Source organism: Nomia melanderi, chromosome 8 (genome assembly GCF_051020985.1).
Source record: "Nomia melanderi isolate GNS246 chromosome 8, iyNomMela1, whole genome shotgun sequence".
Classification (NCBI taxonomy): Eukaryota; Metazoa; Arthropoda; class Insecta; order Hymenoptera; family Halictidae; genus Nomia; species Nomia melanderi.
In genome coordinates, this window is record NC_135006.1 from 13,797,885 (window position 1) to 13,819,657 (window position 21,773).

Sequence of the window (21,773 nt, forward strand, 5' to 3'; positions counted from 1 at the left end):
AGTTCGTTCTTCTACGATACATTCCTAGGCCACTTCAACTGATTTTATTCTCGTATATTCAGCCGTTCAACATCTACAAACTTCGTACAACAGAGATCTCCGGTATCCTTCAAAGTAATCTCCTAACGCGAATCCTATTATCTTGTTTGCAACGAGGCATCCCGAAAACTCCTCTGCCCAGGCGTCCTCAACGAGCGAACACGCAAAAAGCCAGCTCCAACAGGTCAACGCTAAGCCCCGAAGAGATTCGGTCGCCAGCAATCCCCATATTTCAGCAGCGTCGTCGAAATGAAGTCGGCGTGACGCGTTGATGAAGCTCCCGGACACGGCGCCGCTCTTCCGCCGTGTCAGGAGCCGCGTTAACGCTCCCGCGCGAAATTCGGCGGATCGTTATTTTCCCGTTTGCCAAGGTGGTGCGTCTGGTCCCAGGATTGCCTGGGCCACGGCGGGAAGGGGGGGAGGGGTGAGAGAGAAAGAGAGAGAGAGAGAGAGAGGAGGTCGGGTGTCGGCAGTTTATAACGGCGTCAGCAGTTGCTACATATAGTGGCTCCGGTGCCCGGAGTTTAAGAGACTGTTACAAGCTGACGCCTTCGCCGGGGCCGACGGAGATGGGGTGAAAATCAGGCTATATAAAGGGGTGGAGGGCGAGGTGGCAGACGCGGAGCATAGAAAGGGGAGGAAAGTAGACGGCGGCGGGAGAGGTGCCGCGCAACGCCGGTATCAACCCTCGACCCGGCGACGAGATGAGTCTGACCCCGACGACGAGGTAGCCGGTGACAATCGGCTCGAGCGCCGGCTACCCCATTACGGGGGAGGGGTTGCGACAGCTGCGGACCCAATAACTTGCCTTCGCGAATCGAGCGGCTCGGCCTCGAAAGGGATCCCGGAATGGCGGCAGCGTGGCTCGGTGTCCGCGGCCGTTTCCCACCATTACGACGCCGATGTCTGCAGACGGTCCACTCTCTTGGAATTAGTTGACTGGGCGCAATCGGCGCCCGGCGGTGCGCTTTCCTTATTGGGATCGATATCGTCTCGCCCGCTTTCCTACGTATCGCGTCGATTCCCGGCGAGCATTGACTCGTAACGAAGCACTGATCGCGCGTAATCGCAAATGAAGCGATCATACGTTATTATATGTTACCTGCTCGAGGTTCACCGACGAATTGATCACGGTTAATCAGCGACGCTGCGCGTGCTCATTCCGCGCCGCTTGTTGGGCTAATGAAATCAAAGGCCTCACAGGGACTTAGCCGCGCAACCGTTGGAACACCGAAACTCGCGCGAAACAAAGAACGTTCTCGCTCATAACGCTCGATCATCCGCAGCGCCGGCAGCAAGTATGAATACCCATAAAGCGTAAATCGCCGAGAAGAGGGCATCGCGGCCGCATTTAGCGTTCCGCGCCGCGGTACGTCGGTATTCAACGAAATCTTTTCAATCTCCCCGGGGTCGAATCGCCTAGCCTCTGTCCGATCGGTCGGAGCGACAGAGAGGCAGCGGCGCGGGTTCCCTCTTCCGTCGCGGTGGCAAAAAAAAGAGAGAGCCGAAAATAGAAAAGCCGACGAAAATAAAAATACAAGCTGCGCGTGGTAAAAATCGGAAAAGAGCGTCGAAAATCGTGGAATTGGGCTGCATCGGACGTCGAACGTTTTTCCGGGATCCTTTTATTGGCGGGATCGCCGAACCGCCCATCAACATCAGCGCGAAACGACGCGCCGGCGCTATCGCGCCTCGGAACACGATTTAGTGGCGACCCCGGCAAAACAATTATATAAATTCCAGAGAGGGTTGCCGGGGGTGGCGTGCGACGGAGAGGATACCGGGAGGTTCGATGGCGGGAAAGAGTGGAAGAGAGAGGGAGAGAGAGGCGCGTACTCGCCGCGGAGGTCGGAATTTTCGGAAAAACCGTTTGCGCCGGGGCCATAGATTAAACGCAGCCGAGCTGCACACGTCGAGCGGGCCGCGTCGATGCGACGCAGCCGCGCGGCTGCGGCGGGAGCTATCAGTGACACGTCGCGTGTTAAATCGCTTTGTTGACACACATAACCTGTCTACGCGTATCCGATACGCGCGATCGCCGCGCTGCGCCTACAGCCTGGCCCTCGAGCCACGAGAAATTCACCGCGATCGAGCTGCGCATTTTTTTTCTTCCTTCCGCGCGCTCGTACGCGCCACGATATTTCTTTTTTCCCTCGTTTCCGACTCCACCCCTTCGCGCAGAACGGCCGGTGTTTATTCAATTTTTCGATATGCCCCTTCGGATCGGCGGAACGCTGCGTTGGCGGTCCGCTGGGTCCTTAAACTGATACGACTCGCAAGCATCTCGATAGATTTTACGGCATTTTGTTTTACGTACGCTGCACGAAGTTAATTGAGAATTAAAATACCGTTCGAAATCAATGTTTCACGTTTGATATGCGCGAATATAATGTTAAAGGTTAATTCGGTGTAGGTGTTTAAGAATATCTATTCACGATAAGAGTTCTAAGGAACAAGTAGTAAAGGACTAGAAAAAGACGCTTCACAGTTTCTAATTATTCGTTGATCGCAGTGAACCTGGAAATAATTTTCCCGATCGAAATGTCTGCTCGACATTCGAAAGCCATTCGATCCCATCCCATAAAAAATGAATGCCGCGTTTTTCATTATCCGGCGAGCGAGTGTCGCCGCTAAACAGATCATAAAGTATTGATAAAATCGAGGGCGGCGTCGGGCACGGATACAAATTTTCAATGTGGCCGAGCGCGATCCGGCCAACCCCTAAAATTCGCGTCACGCGGGGGTGGCGCAGCGATTTTGCCCGCAACGCCGCCAGGAAACCCGATTACACGCTGGAAGGATGCTCACGGTCTACAGTGCTCATCGAATTTGTCGAACTGGAATTATGTATCGCGGGTAGGAGGAACAACGGCCGCCGTAGAAGTGGCGCGGAGCGGGGGGGTGGGGCGGCGAGGGGTTGGGCCACAGAAGATTCGGGGTCCCGTTGCGAACCGATCGCTCGAATACATTACAATGAAATCACGATCGCGATCGAAACAAGGACGAAACGAGCCAGAAGATGATAAAGGAGGAAGAAAGGGAGCGTTGAAAGTGCGGAATAAAGAGGGTTGAACCGCTGGACGGAGAGCGAGAGAGAGAAAGAGAGGAGCCGCGCGCGAATCGAGCAAGCATTATATTCGGATAAAATGATTTTATCGATCGTGAATGCGGCGGCGGGCATCTACGGCTTATGAGCGTCTGAATTTATAACCGAGGCTTTGCTGTTCCCGGTGCACGCTGCTCTTCTGTGAACCTGCTCTCTTTCGCGCAATAATATTTACATGAAAACAAAGCTGACAATAAGTTTTGTAAATCTTTATTGCCCGGAGGAGCGATCATACGTGAGAAAGGCCGCGTTTTCACTCGGTAAACGAACGTTTCGAACGACCACATTTCACTTTAACCTTAAACGTTTCTTCATTGAATAATTCTCTTTGCACAGTGTAATTGATACATTTGTTATTTTCTTCAAAACTATCTAGAAATATTGGATACTTTATCGTTGTTCCTTTTACGAGGAGTCGTTCGTTCTGATAAATCGATACACCAACGATTAAATTCAATAACGAACGTAACGGTACCCGCGGCGAGGCGTTTTTGTTCGGACAATTGGAAAAATTTTGTAAGAGCGCGAGGTTCAGCGTGCACCGACACCCTATTCAATTCATTTTGTAATGGGCAATGATCACAGTGACGCCTCTTCGATCCCCGCTAATGCGAAAGCTCGCCGTTCGCGTCGCATTAGTCCGCGGTTCTCTGTACAGCGAGGAAATTGATTACCAATACCGAGCCGCGGCCCTGACTCCCGCGTTCTCGTGTCCGTGCAGTAATGATGTTTTGATGCGAGCACCCCGGTGCACCGCACGTATCGACTGCAGTTAACTAATGGAAGCTCTCCGATAATTGCGAGCGCCGACGGAGAGTAAATGTTGCCAGCGCGACAGTAATCATCGTTACTGGTGTTTCTGGTGCGCGGGAAACGAATCCGCCTCCGTGCCGCGCACCGCGGCGGTGTCGTTGGTTTGCTTCGACCGGGCAGTCGTACACTCTTATGAAAATGATTTTTTCGTGCCGCGGATACTTCAATACTTAACACTGAATCGCATTCCCTTAAATTCCCTAACAACTGTATTTTATAGAACCTGAACGGAATAATTCTGTAAACGTTTCGTAGATATTTTAATTATTGACGATACATTGCGAATTTCGTTTTCCTTAAGACACCTAATGAAGTTAAGTGTAAACTATTGAGTTTGATCAAGTTTCTATTTAATGCTTTGTCATTCCAAAAGAATAGAATATGTTTCCTACTGTTTTAATAGAAGAAATGCTGTTCATTCTAATATTTGGAGACTTAAAATGATTTGAAGATATTCATTATATTTCTCTGTAGAAATGTTTCTTTCGGTTCAGCGATCGCAATTAATATGCATCGCATTATTCTCATTGCACCGTTGCATTACGGCACCTTTATCATTCAGATAAACGCGAGATCCTCTATTTCACCGATTCAGCCGGAACGAGCCCATTTCTCGCCAGAATTCACCCCGCGAACGTTTCCCCGGTCATTCGATCTACACCCGGCTCGAAGCGTTTCCAAAAACCATATAAATCGGATCCGCGGGGCGTGTGTATAAGCAAATTCAAGCATTATTCATGTATGCACTCGGAGAGCACTAAATTTCGTCACGGCGCCGGAAGGTCATGCGGGAGACACCCCCGTCGTAACTCCGGCTTTTATGCCTTTTTTCGCGGCGGAACCGTGTCATATGTTCTTGCCCCCCGCCCCGGCCGCCATAAAAAGTAACGACGAGCTTCGAACCCGACCGCCATGAGTATCAGCGATTTGTCAATCGCGCCGGAACGTTTCCGGACCTGTTCTCCCGAATCGTGGACGCCGTAAGTAGGTTAACCGAGCGGACGACCGAATTTTCATCGACTTTCGACGAACGGAAATGATCATTTCACTCGGGGAAAACTGTATCTTTCAGATACTCAACACGCGCTTCAAACGCTAATAAACTCTCACTAAAAATCATTCCGAATTTTTCAAGAACTTTTAATTCCTTCCACGGACTTAGAAGTTCCACACGTGAATTTCACTTTATTAACCCTTTGCGCTCCAATGGCGCCAATTGATTTGACACAGCAAAACGGTGAAGCTTGATATTTACTATTAAACTTTGTGTGACGCATCAATACGTGAAATATTGGAAGAAAGTATTCTCATTGGGAAATATTGAGTATTTCCAGTGAAAAACGTCTGGAGCGTAGAGGGTTAAATGTTTCACATCGTTCCTCCAGTTGAAACGGAATTTCCAAAGACAATTCCACCGTGCGCTCACCCCTATCGGCAAAAATTGTTGCCGCCTTGCCGCGAAACGGGTGAGAGGGTTTATTAAATCCGTTTATTAAATCGTCCCCGCGCGGACAGAAAGCGTCGCGTCGCGTCGGGCTCGATGAAAAATTCAAATTCGGAATCGGCGCGATGACGAGGCGACGAGGGCCGCCGTTTGGCAGACCCTCGCGTGACGGGGCGCGTTTTGTCGGGTTTGTTTCACGCCGCGAAACCGAGATGTGCCCCCCCATCGGCTTCATAATCAAAACTGCATTAAAATCCTGAAAGCACGAGGAGGGCGCGGTGAAAAGTGTTTTGTCATCCAGGGGTGGTTCCCGCTCCACAATATGCTCCGGCCACCCCCGGCGAGAGGTGGGTGGGATGGGTGACGTTGGATCCCGGCGCTGCATCGTAAACCGATAATTTTAGTGGGCCATTACGATAGCGCGCGATAATAAAGCCGTAAAAAGCGCATCTCGCCGAGCGACGGGCTTTCCCGTGAAAATAGAGCCTCGCGTTTAATTGCAGCCCCGCGTAACCGGTCCCGCGATCTTTTTCTCCCATCGTCTCCTTTTTAATCACGATAATAACCGTAAAAACTAATTCCTCGATCGACGCAACGCCGGACCGCACCTGGAACTGTTCACGCCTGTCCGACGCTCACGAATGAAACTCGCAACCCTGAGGAAGGTGAAAAAGTTTGAAGATCGACGGTGCAAGGGAAAAACTCGTATGCAGTACATAACTTGTATCATTCCTGAAGACGTTAACTCTTAAACAATCCACTGGAATGTTTTCAACGCTCCGTTTCACGAAGTCTTGCGGATAACATTAAAATAACACGTTTCAGAAACGTGTTTCGAACACAGCATTTATTACGAATTTCATCCTGCATACTTGGTAGTGATTCCCCCCCCGATTACTGCATTACAACCAGCAACTCCAGACGAGCGAAAAAAATTGCCAAGGAAAGATATCATGTCATTCCGTAAAGAATTAACGCAGAAACCGAGCAACCAGTCTCGAAGAGGGTCGGCTAGGATCGCGGAGGGTCGATCGAGTCGTTTGCCAGCCGCCACCTCGACTGTAAAATTTTATCCTGTCCGTTTTCTGCGCGGCGAGCTTAAGTTTTCCGGTGGCGAAGATATTTGCCCGGTCCCTGGGAAAGAGAGGAAAGATTGGGCAGTTGCCACTGCCTATACCTCTCTCCCTTTCCCTCTCTCTCCTTCTCCCCGTTCTCCTTCGGCCAGGGGCTGCGCGCCATTGTTCGGGCGATATTTCAGCCACGGGGGTGGTTGCCAGGGCGAGCAGCGCGGGGGTGGGCCGACGGTAGTCAGCTGGCTGTGACACGCTGCCTACGCCGCCAAAGGGGAACCAGAGGCGTTTAGGAGTATCTGGGGGCTGGGAACGGGCCCTCGGTTTATACAAGCAGGGATACTCTTCCAACCAACGATAGCCGAGGCCTTGACTTTGAAGGGAGTCGGTTGCCGCGATCCTCCTGCCGTTTATGTACTCGTTCGACTCGTTTCTGGCTGGACAGGCTGCGATGCACGGTCCTCGGTGTTCCGTTCCGGGCATTCTAAAAGGGGTGTAAATTTGCAATTCGATGGCCACTGTTTATGTTCGACGACGCGCGCGCTGGAGTATGGGAAACTGGAGCTCGACGAAATACAACGCGGTTTGCTTGATATATCATTGCAATCTACTTCTCTTTGGACTACTAGCATACTTCCCTTTGCATTAGAGAGGTCAGATGATATCTCAGATCAATTAATAACAGAGATGGCGATTTCCAAAAATCTCTGCATTACTACCTCAACCCTTCGCATCAGAGAGGTCAGATGGCACCCCAGATCAATGATTAAAGGCGATTTGGAAAAACAAAGGAAATGTACAATGATCAACCACCTAAATCTCAAAGTCTCCAAACTGCATCAGTGTTTCTACACAATAATCCCCCTCCGTCAGCCGTCACGCAATAGGAACACGCTTCCAATCCTCCCCTGAAGAGCTCTCGTGCATCAGCATCGATACACCCGTCGAGCAGTGGCCGGTCGCGTTAATCGAACGCGAAGTCCTCTGTCGCAGCTCCTCCGGTTCCGACGGGGCTTCGTTCGCGTCCCGGGCTCCGTGCATCGAGAGTTCGGTAATTATTATTCATAAGGCTGAGCTGGGAGTCGTCCAGGAGACAAGAAAGATGCGCCGCGAAACAAGAGGGGCTGCAGCTGCCGCCGCTTCCTCTCGCCGGCTGCGCCCTCTTCATCCCCCGTTCGCCATGGTTCCCCGCGACGGGAAGGGGGTGTGCTCTCGAGTCAGTCGAGCAGAAACCCAATCACTTCCGGCGTCTGCGCCCATTAGGGCGCCGCGACGCTGACGTCGGCTGACGTACGCCCTTTCGCCTGTCTTCCTTTCTCTCCTCCTCGTTCCTTCCAGCCCGCCATCCCTCGCGATCTTCTCCGTTCTCCGACGGCCGCCCTCCCCTCCCCGCAGTCGGCGCTGCCACCCCCTCGGGGTTGGACCTCCACCAGCCTCGAAATAGACCGCAGATCTATTGTTTGGAAAGCGCTCGCACGGAAGCTCCTTCAGCGTGGCTAATGACGTATCGAGGATGCCGGGTCGCTTCTTGCCCCGTGTTACGCTCCTCCCGACAACACGCCGCCCCCTTTTTCCCCCGTTGTTAGCGAGATAATAGGTCGTGCTCGAGTTTCCGCGCGCGCGTTCGAGGGACGACGCCTGCCCTCCGGCTGCTTTTTCGAACATTTCCAGCGCGCGTTCACGCTTGCGAATTGAAACAGTTTACTCGGTTAGACTTTTCGAATGGTTCGCTGGGTTCGGCTGATGCTCTTTTTGTTTCCGGGCCTGTCGGTTCCGCTAGGCAGTCACTTTGCTGTAGGATGGACAGGAATGTATTTATTTTTGTCAATTCCTAGGTGGTTCGATTCTTTCGAGCGCAAGTCGGGTAATCTCGGGTTTAGACGTCGAGACGATAAACGCAATGCACCGCGAATAGGGTTAATGCCTGTAATAATTCATTTTCATATCTGGAAGCATGATCTTACTTCCATTTTTACGTAGCGTTCGGAGGTCGCTAGTTCAAATAATACTCGTATCACAGAGCAGACATCGGACGGCTGTGATGAAAGTGCAGAGTATAGCTTTCAGTAGTATGAGCTTGTCACTGGTCAGACTGAAGAGATATGCTTTTTACTCGATGAGTGAAACGGTAACAATTGGATATTCGTTAGAATGGAGAAATATACTTCTAGATGTACAAATAATAATTCAGTTGATTCTTCGCGGAAACTATGTACAGTTATTTTCTCTACTGTCACGAATCGAAATGCTTCTTATGCGATTAATGCATCGATTCCCTGAATGTCTTAGAAAAATAGCGCGGCGGTCCGAATGTTCGACGTTGCCAATGAACGACAGGGGATATGACTTTGACGTGTACACGAGTAGGATCGATAGGACGAGTTCTGATTGGGCGCAGCGGCGCGCACCTGTAGCCCTCTTTCTCCCGTGCATTTCGCTCGGCCACTTCGTCAAATTAACATACACGATTCGGCCGGAAATTACGTCCGACAATTACCGACCTTACGCCGATGAAATATCGACGGTGCCGCCCCGGCCGGCCAAATTGAGATGAACGATACATCGACGTACGTACGCGCATTCTGACCGAGCTTTCGACCTTATCGCGGCGATCGCCTAATGCCTGCTACCCGTGATCCACTGATCTACATAATGAGTCATGAATACGTCTGGCTACCTGACTGGAATCGTTATCTCTGATTACCCGAATAGATTCCTCGCTACTAACGTTGGACAGAGATTTACATAGTTCGTGGTACTAAATGACTGCGCTTCCATTTAGATTATCTGCTGACGTTAACCCTTCACCGTTCCGGCTTACTTCTTTCGAGCTGTCTATTCCCCGATCACCTGTGAACCTTAGAATCTCAAATACTTGCTAAAGATATGTATTTAATGCTTGGTTACGCTTCATAGAAATAACGACTCCTAATGAAACATCCCACAGTTAACCGAGGAGAAATTAATGTCTTGATGTCGACGAAATTTATAGTACAAAACTCGAGAGATTTTGGAACGCAACGTTCTCACTCAATTTTTTATTATTCCAATTTATTAAAAGCGTATGTCTTTTTCTGTAAATCTAAATTCGTACGAAGTCTCTAATATTGTATTGCTTTAAAATAAGAAAGAGTCTGTTACAATTATAGATTAACCTATAGAATACCAAGTAGTTTAACCGACGGAAAATTAATGTCCTCCTGTCGGTGAAATTTATAATAGAAAACTCGAGAGATATTGGAACGCGACGTTCTCATTCAGAATTCATTGTTCCAATTTATTAGAAACGTGGTAAGTCTTTTTCTGTAAATCTAAATCCGTACGAAGTCTCTAATATTGTATTACCTTAAAATAAGAAAGAATCCGTTACAATTATAGATTAATCGGCGGAATATCAAGTAATTTAAATGGGGTGAAAATTCTGATAGAAGATATTTTCGAAGTGAAACTTCGATTTATAAAGTGTACAATATTTTATTGAACCCCTCCGTTTTCTGTGTTCCAGGTTCATCAACGCGAGGCGTAGAATCGTCCAGCCAATGATCGACCAGAGCAATCGAGCCGGTAAGACGAGCCCCATTCTGTCAACAGATCCTTACACACACACATACAACACCGAAGACGCGTATAATTTCATGTCACCTGTGCCGGGCATGCATCACGGATACGTTTATCCGGCTTATCACGAGGGTTACACACCCGGTCCTTATCGCTTGACGTAGATCGATGCGCGCGTCGAAACGAAGGAACACCATCCGATAGGAGCGTTCGTCGAAACGGCATAATTATCCCTATTAAGCTTACTTTCTAATCCCCTTTTAATACTTCCTTTCTTTCTCATTTCTTTTTTTTAACTTTCGCGTTCACGTGTTATCGAACGCAGCCTCTCGTAGGTTTTTATACAATGATTTATCGTTTACTGCGTAGTTTTATAATCCTTTGTAACGTTCATACGGAAAAACACAACGATGTTTTATGTTCTCTCGTGCTTAATCATTTTAAGTATCTTCTACCTATAAACGGAAAACTTTTTATATTTTTAATGTAGTCCCCTTTCAATGATTGTACGAATACTTCCTTTCGCCAGGGGAATTACTCGATTTTTTTAGTTTAGTTGATTGTACTGTTTTAACCTTTCTATAGTTTAGGAGTTTATTGTTCGTTGATTCAGTTAGATAAACAGGAAAATAGTATAGTGCTCGGTTGAAGTTTCTCTTATTAGATGTAAGACGTTTATTTGAATGATAAACTTTTAGAAACTGGCAATCACGTCGCCCGTTAATTCGATTCGTCCCAGGCAATTGACCGTGACGTGTTGCCCGTTTGAATTCATGTAACGGGTGCTTAGGAAGTGATCGCGTTCCCAAGTGCCGCACCCATCTTGATCATTTATCAATAAAAGGTTCATCATATTAGCACCAAAACATTTCTAGCCTTGTTCCTTTGGCGAAAGCCGATTATCCCTAGACTCGTTTAGACTCGTCACTCATTCCATTAATATTTATACTATATAAACACTTTCTCCTATGAAATTTCGTTCTCGAGGTAATCGACAGAAACGTCAATACACATGCGTTAGCCCCTAAAAGTAGAAACAGTAAATCACGATCGGACACTTCATCCTACTCACCGTATCTAAAGCTTCCAAACACGATTACCTCGGGAATCAAATATCACAGGACAAAATTTCACTACAATTTTCCTACACAAATAAACAATGATTCAACAACTAGAACGCATAGAATTCTCCTAGAAAGAACACTATAAACACCACTAAAGTATACTCAAATCCAGAATCACTGGAAACTCCGCGTGAATCTCAAAACAATAACTTCCCCTGAAACCGGCTTCTGCCCAAAAACTGTCGCGGCAAGACGATCAGATACTCATCGAAACGAAACAAGGGTGGCCGCGTTACGATACGCCTAAAACCACCCGACCAATTTAACGCTACACGCCGGGTCCCCAGCGTCGCGCGAGCAAAAAAGCAAACAGGAGGGAAGAAAAGGCGACCCCCGGCGTATCCGGGCCGTGTAATCTGTAAAGACGTCGCGTTTACGAGGAGGGAATCACTTCGTTTGCAGTAAAAGGCGACAACAACGGTTACCTAGCCGGGGTGGGTTCCACGCCGGGAGTAGCGCCGCTCTCTGACGGCCGGCCCTCTCTTCGGGGGCTCAAGGGTTCGCTTGTGATTCGGATGATGGCGGCGGAGGGCTGTTCCGTGAAGGTCCCGGGTGGGCGAAGGTGGATAACGTTCCGGATAACGTTCGGATAACGGCGGGATAATTGGCGCCGGTGATCAGGCCGAGTTTTACGAGCCGGCAACATACAGCCGTCCCTCCCCTCACCCTTGGCCGGTGTCTTTTTCGGGGTTTCTTTGTTTCCACGGAACCGGAGGCTCGGCCGCGAACCGGTGGTCCGGTTAAACGGTCGAGACGGCCCGCGGATACTGCTCGCATTTTTACGAGCGGCTCCCTCATAAACACTCACTGAGTTACGGGTTGTTTGCCACGGCGAACGCCGGGGCTTTAGGGGCGATTTCCTCGGCGCTCGCCGCCCGCGTGCGAGTACACGGAATATTCCGCTACCCGGAACGAGGCATCACTTGTCCGCGCGCGGAAACGATGTACCGCGCCGTGGGAGATCTGATTACCAGGGTTGCCTGTTTAGGGGTCGCTTTTTGCGAATGCCGTCAGTGGAATCTGGGTTTTAGAGGGCACTTCGGACGCTTCTTCATTTTGGCTTTCACCTTCCTCTGCTTCGACGAGTCTCACTCGTCGCTGCTATGTCGGAATCAGCGAGACCAGGGTATTCTAGGCTGGAATATCAGTGAGATGTTACAGTTACTGCTCGGATTTTGGAAATGATAGGGGTTAATCTTTTTGTTTTCTAATACATCTTATATCCGAATGAAGCACACAAACGGAAACATTGCAACGATCGCAGAACGCGTTCGCGTATCGACACTCGCTCCTGAGAACGTCCCTCGATCAGCGATCACGTAGTCGCAAACACCATCAGTCGAAGGGGTAAGCGTGGTAATTCGGGAAAGAGAGCAAGCGACGGGGTCGAGGGGGAGCTAACGAGCCGAAATGTTGTCGTCCGCACCGCGAGTAAAGTGGAAACCCGTGTACGTTAGATTGTCATCCCGAGTCAATCCTGATCAGCGGCCACCGTCTCGCTCCCGTCCGCCCTTTCTCGGCCTTCTCGCCGGGGCTTTGCCTCTCGATTGAAATCGATGGGGTTACGTGAGAATTCCGTGGACTTTCCCGGTCCGTGAGGCGTTTCCCCGGCGCCGATAACCGAGCCGCGGCCGGAGGAAAAATTCGCGAGCGCTCACGGAGCCGGCCGAGCGCTACCCGGTGCCCGGCCATTTTTCCAATTCCTCCGAGACCGTGTCCCGGCGTCCGCCCTTTCCTCCTTCCTCCGACGATCAGCAGTCCATTAAAGCTTAATAGCCGAAGCATTAGGCCCCAGGGCAGATTTTGTTCGAACGGAAGCGAGATAAATGTGTCTCTCAAACGCTCACGGTCCCCCGTGGCCCGGCGAAACCGATGTTCACGTCTGGCTTCGTTGGCTTGAGGTGACACGGTTTATTCCGATGGAGATCGATAATTTAGCGTTTCGACTCGGCGACCGGTGTGTTGCTTAAAAATTGATTGGCCGGCTGTGGAGTTCCGTTTAAGGCTTTCAACTATTCCATCCGGCTCATCGCGGAGTCTTCTCGTTTGCTAATACGATTTTCAAACTTCATACGAAATATAGAATCCTCTTGCTGAATCTTTGAATATCAATGAAAATCTTTAACAAAACTCGCCTTCAATGTAGAAGAGATATAGTCTGTACTAGATTTTTGAAAACATTCGTCGTAATTACCTTCCGCTGTTATAAATCCATGAAATAGCCTGTGTCATCGTAAGAATGTAACGTCACGGCGATCCGTACACGTTGGACATCGAGTCCGGTATCTCTAGGACTCCAACTTTCAGAATCTAATTTCCTCCGCGACGCAAGCCGGCAATCACAAGTCGCTCCGGGTCGAGCCGGGTCCCGACTCGCAGCATTTAAATTATCCGCGCACGAGCTGCGTCATTGCTCATATTCTTTTATGCGGAAATATTACGTTCATGGGACGGGGCAGCTCATTCGAATTATATTAAGCGGCGCTGCCGCTAATTCAGAACACGTTCAGCGGCGACGTACGCTGCGACAGCGAGCGGCGCATCCTCCTTCGTCGCGCTTCTTCGCGCCGAGCTAATGACGCGCGTCGGCCCGATCATCAATCACACTTTCATTACGCGGGGATCGCAGCTGCTCCGCATTGACTCCGCGTGGCCCGCGGCCTATTGTTATTATTCCCAGGTTCCGCGTGGCCCGTTGACGAGCTTGTTCTTGCTGCGTTGATAACGACGGGCCACAATCAGTGATTTCATGCGCGACTTCTGGTACCGCTGATGATTCACGAGTCGACGCAGCCTGATCGCTGATTCTTCTAACTGTGTCTGGCGTGCGAAATGTCGTTAATATTTTCGAGCTCGTTTCCTTCGTCCGAGTGGGCTCCGCGTTGAGAAAAAAGAGTTCACCGGTTGTAATTGAAAAGGCGGTTGTTACAGTCAGTCGGATCTTACGGTCGTTGCTTAGTAGTAGTTTCCGGTGTCGTTTTTCGTTGCAATCGCATATGGTTCTTCAGAGCTTGTTTATATTCGTAACGCAAATTCGAAGCAATAGCAGAATATCCTTTAACGGAATGAAGAAGCGAAACCGCAAAGAACTTTAACCCTTCGCACTCCGAGTTCCTTTCACTTCTCCATAATTCTGTATTACTTTAACGGCTTAAAACGTATTTCGAAAGACAATTAGTTAACAACAAACAATGTAAACAATTCTGTTTCCGCTACTATTAAAAATAGTATAACGTGATACAATTAGGAAATGTCTCGACAGAGGATACTTCCTAATAAGTCTACTCTCGAGTATTCGGCATAGTAGCGTAAAGGGTTAAAGTATCGTTCAATAGATTTCCTTTGCCTTAATTGTTGGTTATCGATTGTCAGCGGCAGAATGAAGGTGTGAATTCAACGAGTTTCGTTCTTAAAATATCATTATTTTACCTATTCAGCGGCGCGCGGATATAGAATCTCCCTGAATATTCGAATTTAACGATCGGCTCTCTTCCCTGAAAAACTGTTGCACGGGCTTCCGGATGATTAAGCGAATCGTCGCGGTGTTTATCCGTCAGGCGAAAATTAGTGTAAAATTAGCTGAACGCGCTCACGGCGGGGCAGGCAGTAAAGGTATCGTGCACGGTTTTAGCGGTACCGCTCCTAATACCCGCCGTAAAACGGCGATCCCTTTTAAATCCTTCCCCCATTCAATCGCGCGTATGGTACACAGGCGGACATCCACTCGAACTATAAAGTATAAACCAGCGGAGTATCGTTTTATGACTTACAAGATGCTTTCGTGTCGTCCGGAGATTCTATTAGGTTCATGGCGTGTGGGGGATCCGAGCGCCCTTCTCGCCATCGAGCCGACTCACGCTGATCCTTCTCTTCCGGTTTAGAACGCGCCGACAGCGAAGCAAACTTTGAATCATTGTTTCAACCCTTGCACTCGACGATATTTTTCGTTACATTCATTATTCTCTGATAAAATATTAACAGTGTTATTTGCAACTTACATCAGGAAAAGTCTTGTACAAATTATGGGGCAGAATTGTTTTATTTCCGTTTCATGTGTTAATACTTTATTCAGCATTTTATGTTGAAAGTTTTTATAATTTTACTGATTGAGAGTCGCCTCTCGAGTGCAAAGGGTTAAAAATCATAAGAATTATTTCTACAATGATACACAGAATCTAACAGTGAATTCTCCGAACATCTAACATTGAACAAGTTATCTTTTAAATTGTATTCTCCATACAGTGTCTCGACTTCACTGTTTCCTTTCTTATGTATTTGAAGAATTATTCGATTATACGTATAATCAATTAAACCATACTTACCTAATTATTACAGTATATTTCGTTTCATATTTTTATTAGATGTTCACAAGCTATACTATATGAAACGAAACAATCCATTTGCTAGAACGTTGCTAGTCTCGTACACACGAACGAACGTCTGTCAGTATAGACGAATGTCTATACTACGATCGATGAAGAATATTCCGTTGTTCCTTAGCGTTGCTTGACGAATGCCTTTCTCCCAGGAACGTGACTCACGCGACCACAAGAACCGTGTCATCCCCGAGCGTTTCAATCAGCCGATTGCTGATTCCGTGGCGCGCAGCGATTTAATTTAATTTACACGGGCTGACCGTTCCATTTGAAAGTGTAATGTAATATTTTTAAGGGCGTCTGTTTTCGAACGGCGCCCCGCCAGGATCCCCGAGCCGGGACCGCCGGAGCGTTCCAAAAATACCAGGGCTAGATCATAAAGCAGCCGTCGAAACGCGGAAAACCCGGCGCATTGTGCCGCGCGCAAATTGGATGGGTTCCGAGAAAACGCGCGTGCGGCGGCCGCGGAATTGACGGAGGTGTATCGCGGGCACTAAATGCCGCGATACTAAACAGAAACCACCCCTCCGAGGGTTCCGCGGAAATCATATAACTTCGCCACTTACTATGTAAATATTTGACTGCCGCTCATTCGCGGATTCTAGAACGGACGGCGCGTCGGCCCGCGCGAAAGTAATCAGATGCAGCGGGATCCGATGCCTGTACCGCTCGCACGCGAGGTTTCATTGTTCGGGGAATTGCCGTTAGATTTTTTGAACTAGTTTCATATTGGGAGCTTTTACTCAAACACGAAAGCTTTGTTGGAACTTCGTTAAATATTCATTCCTTAGGTGTCGGAATATTTTACCGGAAAAGGTTCCTTGGCGTCGAAAGAAGTTGTTTGCCTTCGAATCGATTAGATTTACAGTAGCTCTGATTCTACGTTATTACGAAACATTATTTTTCAATTGCAAATTGAACGATGAAAATCGAGTGAGTATCCGATTTGTAGAACTCCGTATCCACGGTAGATTAATTAAAATCCCGAGAGATAGCGGAGTCTCCGACTCGAATCCCCGATAAAGTAGAAACTTAATTTCCGCAGCCGAGAGCGCGAAAAATTTCGCGGAGCCGGTGTTGCTGTTTCTGTTCCATAAATTCCGAACAATTCGAAGTCCCGGGGGGGGTGGGGATGGTCCGTTGCCGCCGGGGGATGGCGAATAGCAGCGTTCTTTATCAAAAGTTTCGCGTGTTCCCTTACCTTAAACCGGTGCCGGGCGTTCCGACGCCAAGACGCGCACTGTATACAGTTACTGCCGGCACCGGCAACGCCGGCGGAATCGTCGTCCCTTCGCGTGCTCGCGGAACGACGCAGTAAAAACGTAACAGCAGCCCCGAAGTACCGTAAAGCTGTGACCGTACGGTGCATTTCGTAACGATGCCGCGATAAAAGGCGTCAGCCAACCTCTACGGCCGGGCGCGCACCAACGGTCCCCGGCCTTCCTCGACTCCAATATTCACGGGGAACAAGTTGTTTTCGATAGCGCGCGACTCCGCCGGAATATTCCTCTGCTCCGCGACCGTGCGAACGGCCGGCAATTAATTCCTTTATCTTCCACGCGAATGCGATGGGACGAAAAAAAGGAATTAATCGATTCGAACAGTTCCCTGCGCTTCCTTAAAAACTGAAGAAATTTCACTTCGCTCTATCCAATTCTGTCAGACTTCTACGTACAATTTTTTAGATATAGAAGCTTGTCCTTTTTTGAATATTGTTCATTGCGTTGAGAATCCATTGAACGCTCTTTACCATATATTTCCGTTTAGAGATTCCGAGTCGCATGGAAGACTGAGATAATTAACAGTTCTCCTTCTATCGGAAATAGATTCTCATTTTAAAAAAGGATACCTGCGTTTTACAATGAAATTTAATTCGACGGTCCAAGAAGGAAATATTCAAAGGGAACGAAGATACATGAACAACTCTCAACGGTGCAATCGTCCCATTTGAAATCCTCGAGGAATTTAAGGAGTCCTTGCCATCGCTAGAGACGCATCAAAGAAGCAACGACACCATCAGTTACAATCGCGCTACCCGGCGCTACAAAGAAGGCGAGTAGATCGCGTGGATCGCGCGGGGCTCAGCGCCGATTGCGCCTAATGAACACCGCTGACCCGAGCGATCATCGATTCCTGGTACGGGGGCATGCCTCGATCGTGCAGCGGCGGCCCGGCGCAGTAAACGATTTACCGCGAAATCGTCGGCCGCGGCAGTCCCAACAAACACGCCGCGTTCCGCGCGTTTTACGAGACGCGCGGTCGTTCGATTTACGCGTACGGAGAATCGCCGGCCGGTGGAGGGGGCGAGGGAGCGAAAGTAGCCGGTCGAAGATATCTTAATTGCCGGTTTTGCTTATTATTCCCGGCATCCGCCGGTAGCCAGGGGGGTCAACGCGAAGCTATGAGAGTTCAGAGCCGTAGATCACCGGGGAAAGGTCGGCTCCGTGTCGGCCGAGCCTCCTTCCAGTGTCGTCTTCGTTCTCTTCCCTCTTTTCCCGTGCTCTGCCGCGACGCCCGCTTTCGCGGAAGCCCGACTGTCATTCGCTCGATCGTTTTCCCATGCGGTCGAAGATCCGTGACGCATCCGCCGATTAGCGTTCAATTAGCCGGCCCGTTTTTAATTCGATTCGATCCCCGAAGCGATCCCGATTGGATCGAGCGCGAGTGGCTCCGATGATTGATTCCTGCCTGAAGCGGCCGCGATCATTCCTCCCCCAGCTTCGGATTTTGGGAAACTCGTGGTTCGCTGTAGAATTTACCGAGTGACGGAGTTGATAGTTCCCGCGATAATTTCTTAATAGTAACTTACGGTTCATTCTTACGGTTCACTTTCTCTCAAGATTCCCTCTAGACCGTGGAACTCGATAATCTTCAGCCTGTCACCCCAAAGTTACCCGATCCGAAATTCCCAGCGAAAGTTCCTCGCGGGATCAAAGATCTCCGGACGGTCATCGACTATTCCAATTGGATGGCGGGAGCCGGACCCTTGCGGACCACCTCGCGGACCATTCGTCACGCACTTGCCGAGAGGTCTCGGTTGATAACGCGGCTCCCCGCGCCCCGTGTCACCCCTGGCTATCGTTTCCCATTATACAGAAGCACGCGGGACGACGTTCGAAGGTCCCTGGAAGCGCAGGGTCCAGTTCAGCCGGCGTACAGCGCGTCCACTCCATCTCACTTGGCCTCATCCCCTTGCTCTCTGGCCCCGCCGGTAACCTCCCTTGGTCTCCGATTCCCCTTTTCTCCTCGTTCTTCCCGGCCGATCCTTCGTCCTCTTCCATCGGATCGACCCGGGCGTCGTCCCTTCCGCGCTGGCCATCAATCAAGCTTGTCAATTTGTAATGGCGATTCTCTGTGTCCATCTCGGGAGAGGTCCAAACACTCCCCCGCGCCTCGTCCCCCTATCGTTCTCGGCCGGCTCGCCCTTCTTCCGTCTCCACCGCCCCGTGGCGCGGTTCGATCTCCGCCGCCACTCTATATCTGGCTAACTCGGCCCGGGCGATGAGAAACCCTCCCCCCCTCCGCCCCCGTGGCTGGAGGCAGGAGGCGGAGGAGGGAAGGAGATCCTCTCCCGGTAGCCTCGGACACCAGGCCACTGTAAACGTTCCTGCCGCCGCTGATGGGATATCGGTAGATGGAGAAAAAGAGAAAGCCCCTCGGCGCGGCTCGGTTTAACGTCCCCCGCGCGCTGCCCCTCGCGGTCCAACGGCGCGCTAAATAAAATGGATGTCCCGGGGAACGGGAATCGGTAGAAATTGCGAATGTCACCCCATACCCGTTGCACCCTGACCCGACGGAAACGTCATCGTCCCTGTCTACCGAGCGATACTCGCTTCGCCGCATCTCGGGCTCGCTTCTCGTGGACCGGGTTTTCTCGATGCTGCAGCGATACGCGGCTGTTGGGACTGTGGAACCTCGATTATCCGATTTAATGGGGTGACTGGTTGTTCAGATGAATGCCGAGTCGAGGAAGATTAAAGCTTTTTTGATATTCGTTCGAATCAGTAGCCTGCGGATTTTTATTTTTATGGGAAATATGGAATTGAAAATTGCATAGAATGCGTACGACATAAAATCATATAAAATGTCTGGTAGTTTTCGTGATGTTTGTTAGGAACATCCATTTTCCACTGTAGTTCTGATCTTCTGATTGCGTTCTTGAAAATTTGAATTTGCACATAGATCAGTTTAATCGTAAGATATCTAGACAGAAGTAATATATAGTCTAATGTTACTCTAGACCATACGATTCCTAAGAAAATTGTCGTTCAATCGTCCCACTGTCCGTTACAAATTGTTCCATCTCCCCTATACACCTGGCGTTTTAGCGTTTATTGTTTACCAGGTCCGACAGCGTATTGCCTGACAAATAAGAGTGATATTTCACCGAGTACTAGGGGACAGTCGAAAGAGACGATTCCTGCCCCTTGCCGTGCTCTTCGGCCTTGGAAGATTTTTTTTCCTCTGCGTTTCGTGTCACGTAGACGTGATATAGAGTTACTTAGAGAGCCGATCCCCCGCGCATTACGGCCCTATCGTTTGAAAGGTGCCTGGATACGGCTCCTTATACGACATAGATCATACGTTAATTGAAATGGGGTGCATGCGCGCCAGTCCTCGAATACAAACGACCGACTTATAGAAATGTTATTATTTGCCGGGGCCCTGGCGGACCAGACGACGGGCTTAACGGAGGAAATTGCATTCCGTCGTGTTAACGGTCCGATTGTCGACGTCTTCTGCTCAGTGGAATAACGCGAAATTCTGGAGACTGGACTGATCCGAGTTTTATTTTCGTTTCTGAAACAAAGTTACAACGCTGCTCCGGTTCTTTTGTCCCTCTGCACTCGAGAGGTGACTCTAAGTCACCACTTGATTTGATTTGCAAAATTATAAAGTCTTATATATAATACTAAACTTTGTATGATGCATCAATACATGGGATATTGAAATGAAATAACTTTCCTTGATTCATGCGTTTCATTAATTAATTTCAAAGGACATCGTCTCCATCTCGTCGGAGAATAAATATTTCCAGTGAAAAACTTCCGAGTGCCAAAGGTCAATAACACCCTGAATTCTTCTAATACAGATTTCTTGAAGTCAAATATTCTTTTTCAAACCGAAGCTTCATTCTCTATTTCTAACTTGTAGCTCCATATTTCATCAATCTCCTTTAAAAGTACCCAGTTACACACCTTTCCTAGTGCAATCATTTGACAATTAGAAACTAGAATTTTAAATCCGACCATTTGTACGGTCAGCGTTAAAGCAGGGGACAAATTCAATCCCAAGAATTTCGAGTCACCGTCAAGGAGACCCGCACGCAAAGGAGACGTTCGCAATGTTCCTATCGCCTGTGCGCGCCAACTAATTTCCCCGGCCGATAGCAGCGCACCGAAATCAGTTCCATGTAAACGAGCCACGAGGTCCATTCCGTAACCCGTGGTTACATATAAACTGACGTTGGGGTGGTTCCTCGAGCACGGAAATGAAGTCTTGGGCGGTCACGATCGGTATGAAAAGATAAGGTCCGAGTTCTCGAGGGCGCTGGACATCGGCCCGTCCCTCTCCGCCCCTCGACACGCTCGCCCTTCGCCCCCCCGCCCCCGTCGTTCCATTCTCGTCTCCTCGAACTAGATTTTTCATGCCGTGGATCGCGTCCGGTGTATCAAGCCGTACCCAGAAGGCCACGCCGTGGCTACCACGTATCACGGAGGGTGGACCTATCTTATCGGCGCGGCCATAATGGCCTGTTCTATCTCATCTCGGAGTCTCGTTGACCGTTTGCCCCCTAGACCACTTTCGCCATCAAGGCTTCGCCACGGTAATGGCGAGCAGGAAGAAACCTGGCTCAGGGGCTGAGACGCAGGTACCGGGGGAGGAGGTATCGCGGAAACGCACGGACGTTGGCTCGGCTGTTAAGCCGCTTTATCGGCGATCGAGGCTCTTCGATTTTGCGCGATCGACGCGTACTCCTCGCGAGAGGTCTCTGCGATAGTTTCTTCGCCAGTCCGATATCGTTCCGGTGCGCCCGTAGTAATTTATTGTTATTCGTTCGCTCGGTCGTTTGTAAACGTATAGCAGACTTTTTAGTCGAGCCACTATGTGAAGAGGTTCCTCCTAATGCGACTACCGAGGAACCTTCCTCCCGAAGAAGACTTTATGCAAATTGACATTTTGGTACGCAAATTCGGCGAGTTTAAATGGAACTCTGTTTGCCTCGCGAATGGTTCCTGTAAA

The 21,773-nt window shown here is 49.3% G+C and overlaps 1 protein-coding gene across 5 annotated transcripts in view; it reads left to right on the forward strand.

The window, feature by feature from the left end:
- Positions 1–21,773, forward strand: part of hth (Meis homeobox homothorax) — a 482,965-nt gene that overhangs the window by 442,677 nt on the left and 18,515 nt on the right. For all 5 annotated transcript variants that reach the window (XM_076370371.1, XM_076370372.1, XM_076370374.1 and 2 more), the window contains one exon: positions 9,978–10,036. In XM_076370371.1, coding sequence (XP_076226486.1) covers positions 9,978–10,036 — 59 coding nt within the window. The remainder of the gene's footprint in view (positions 1–9,977; positions 10,037–21,773) is intronic.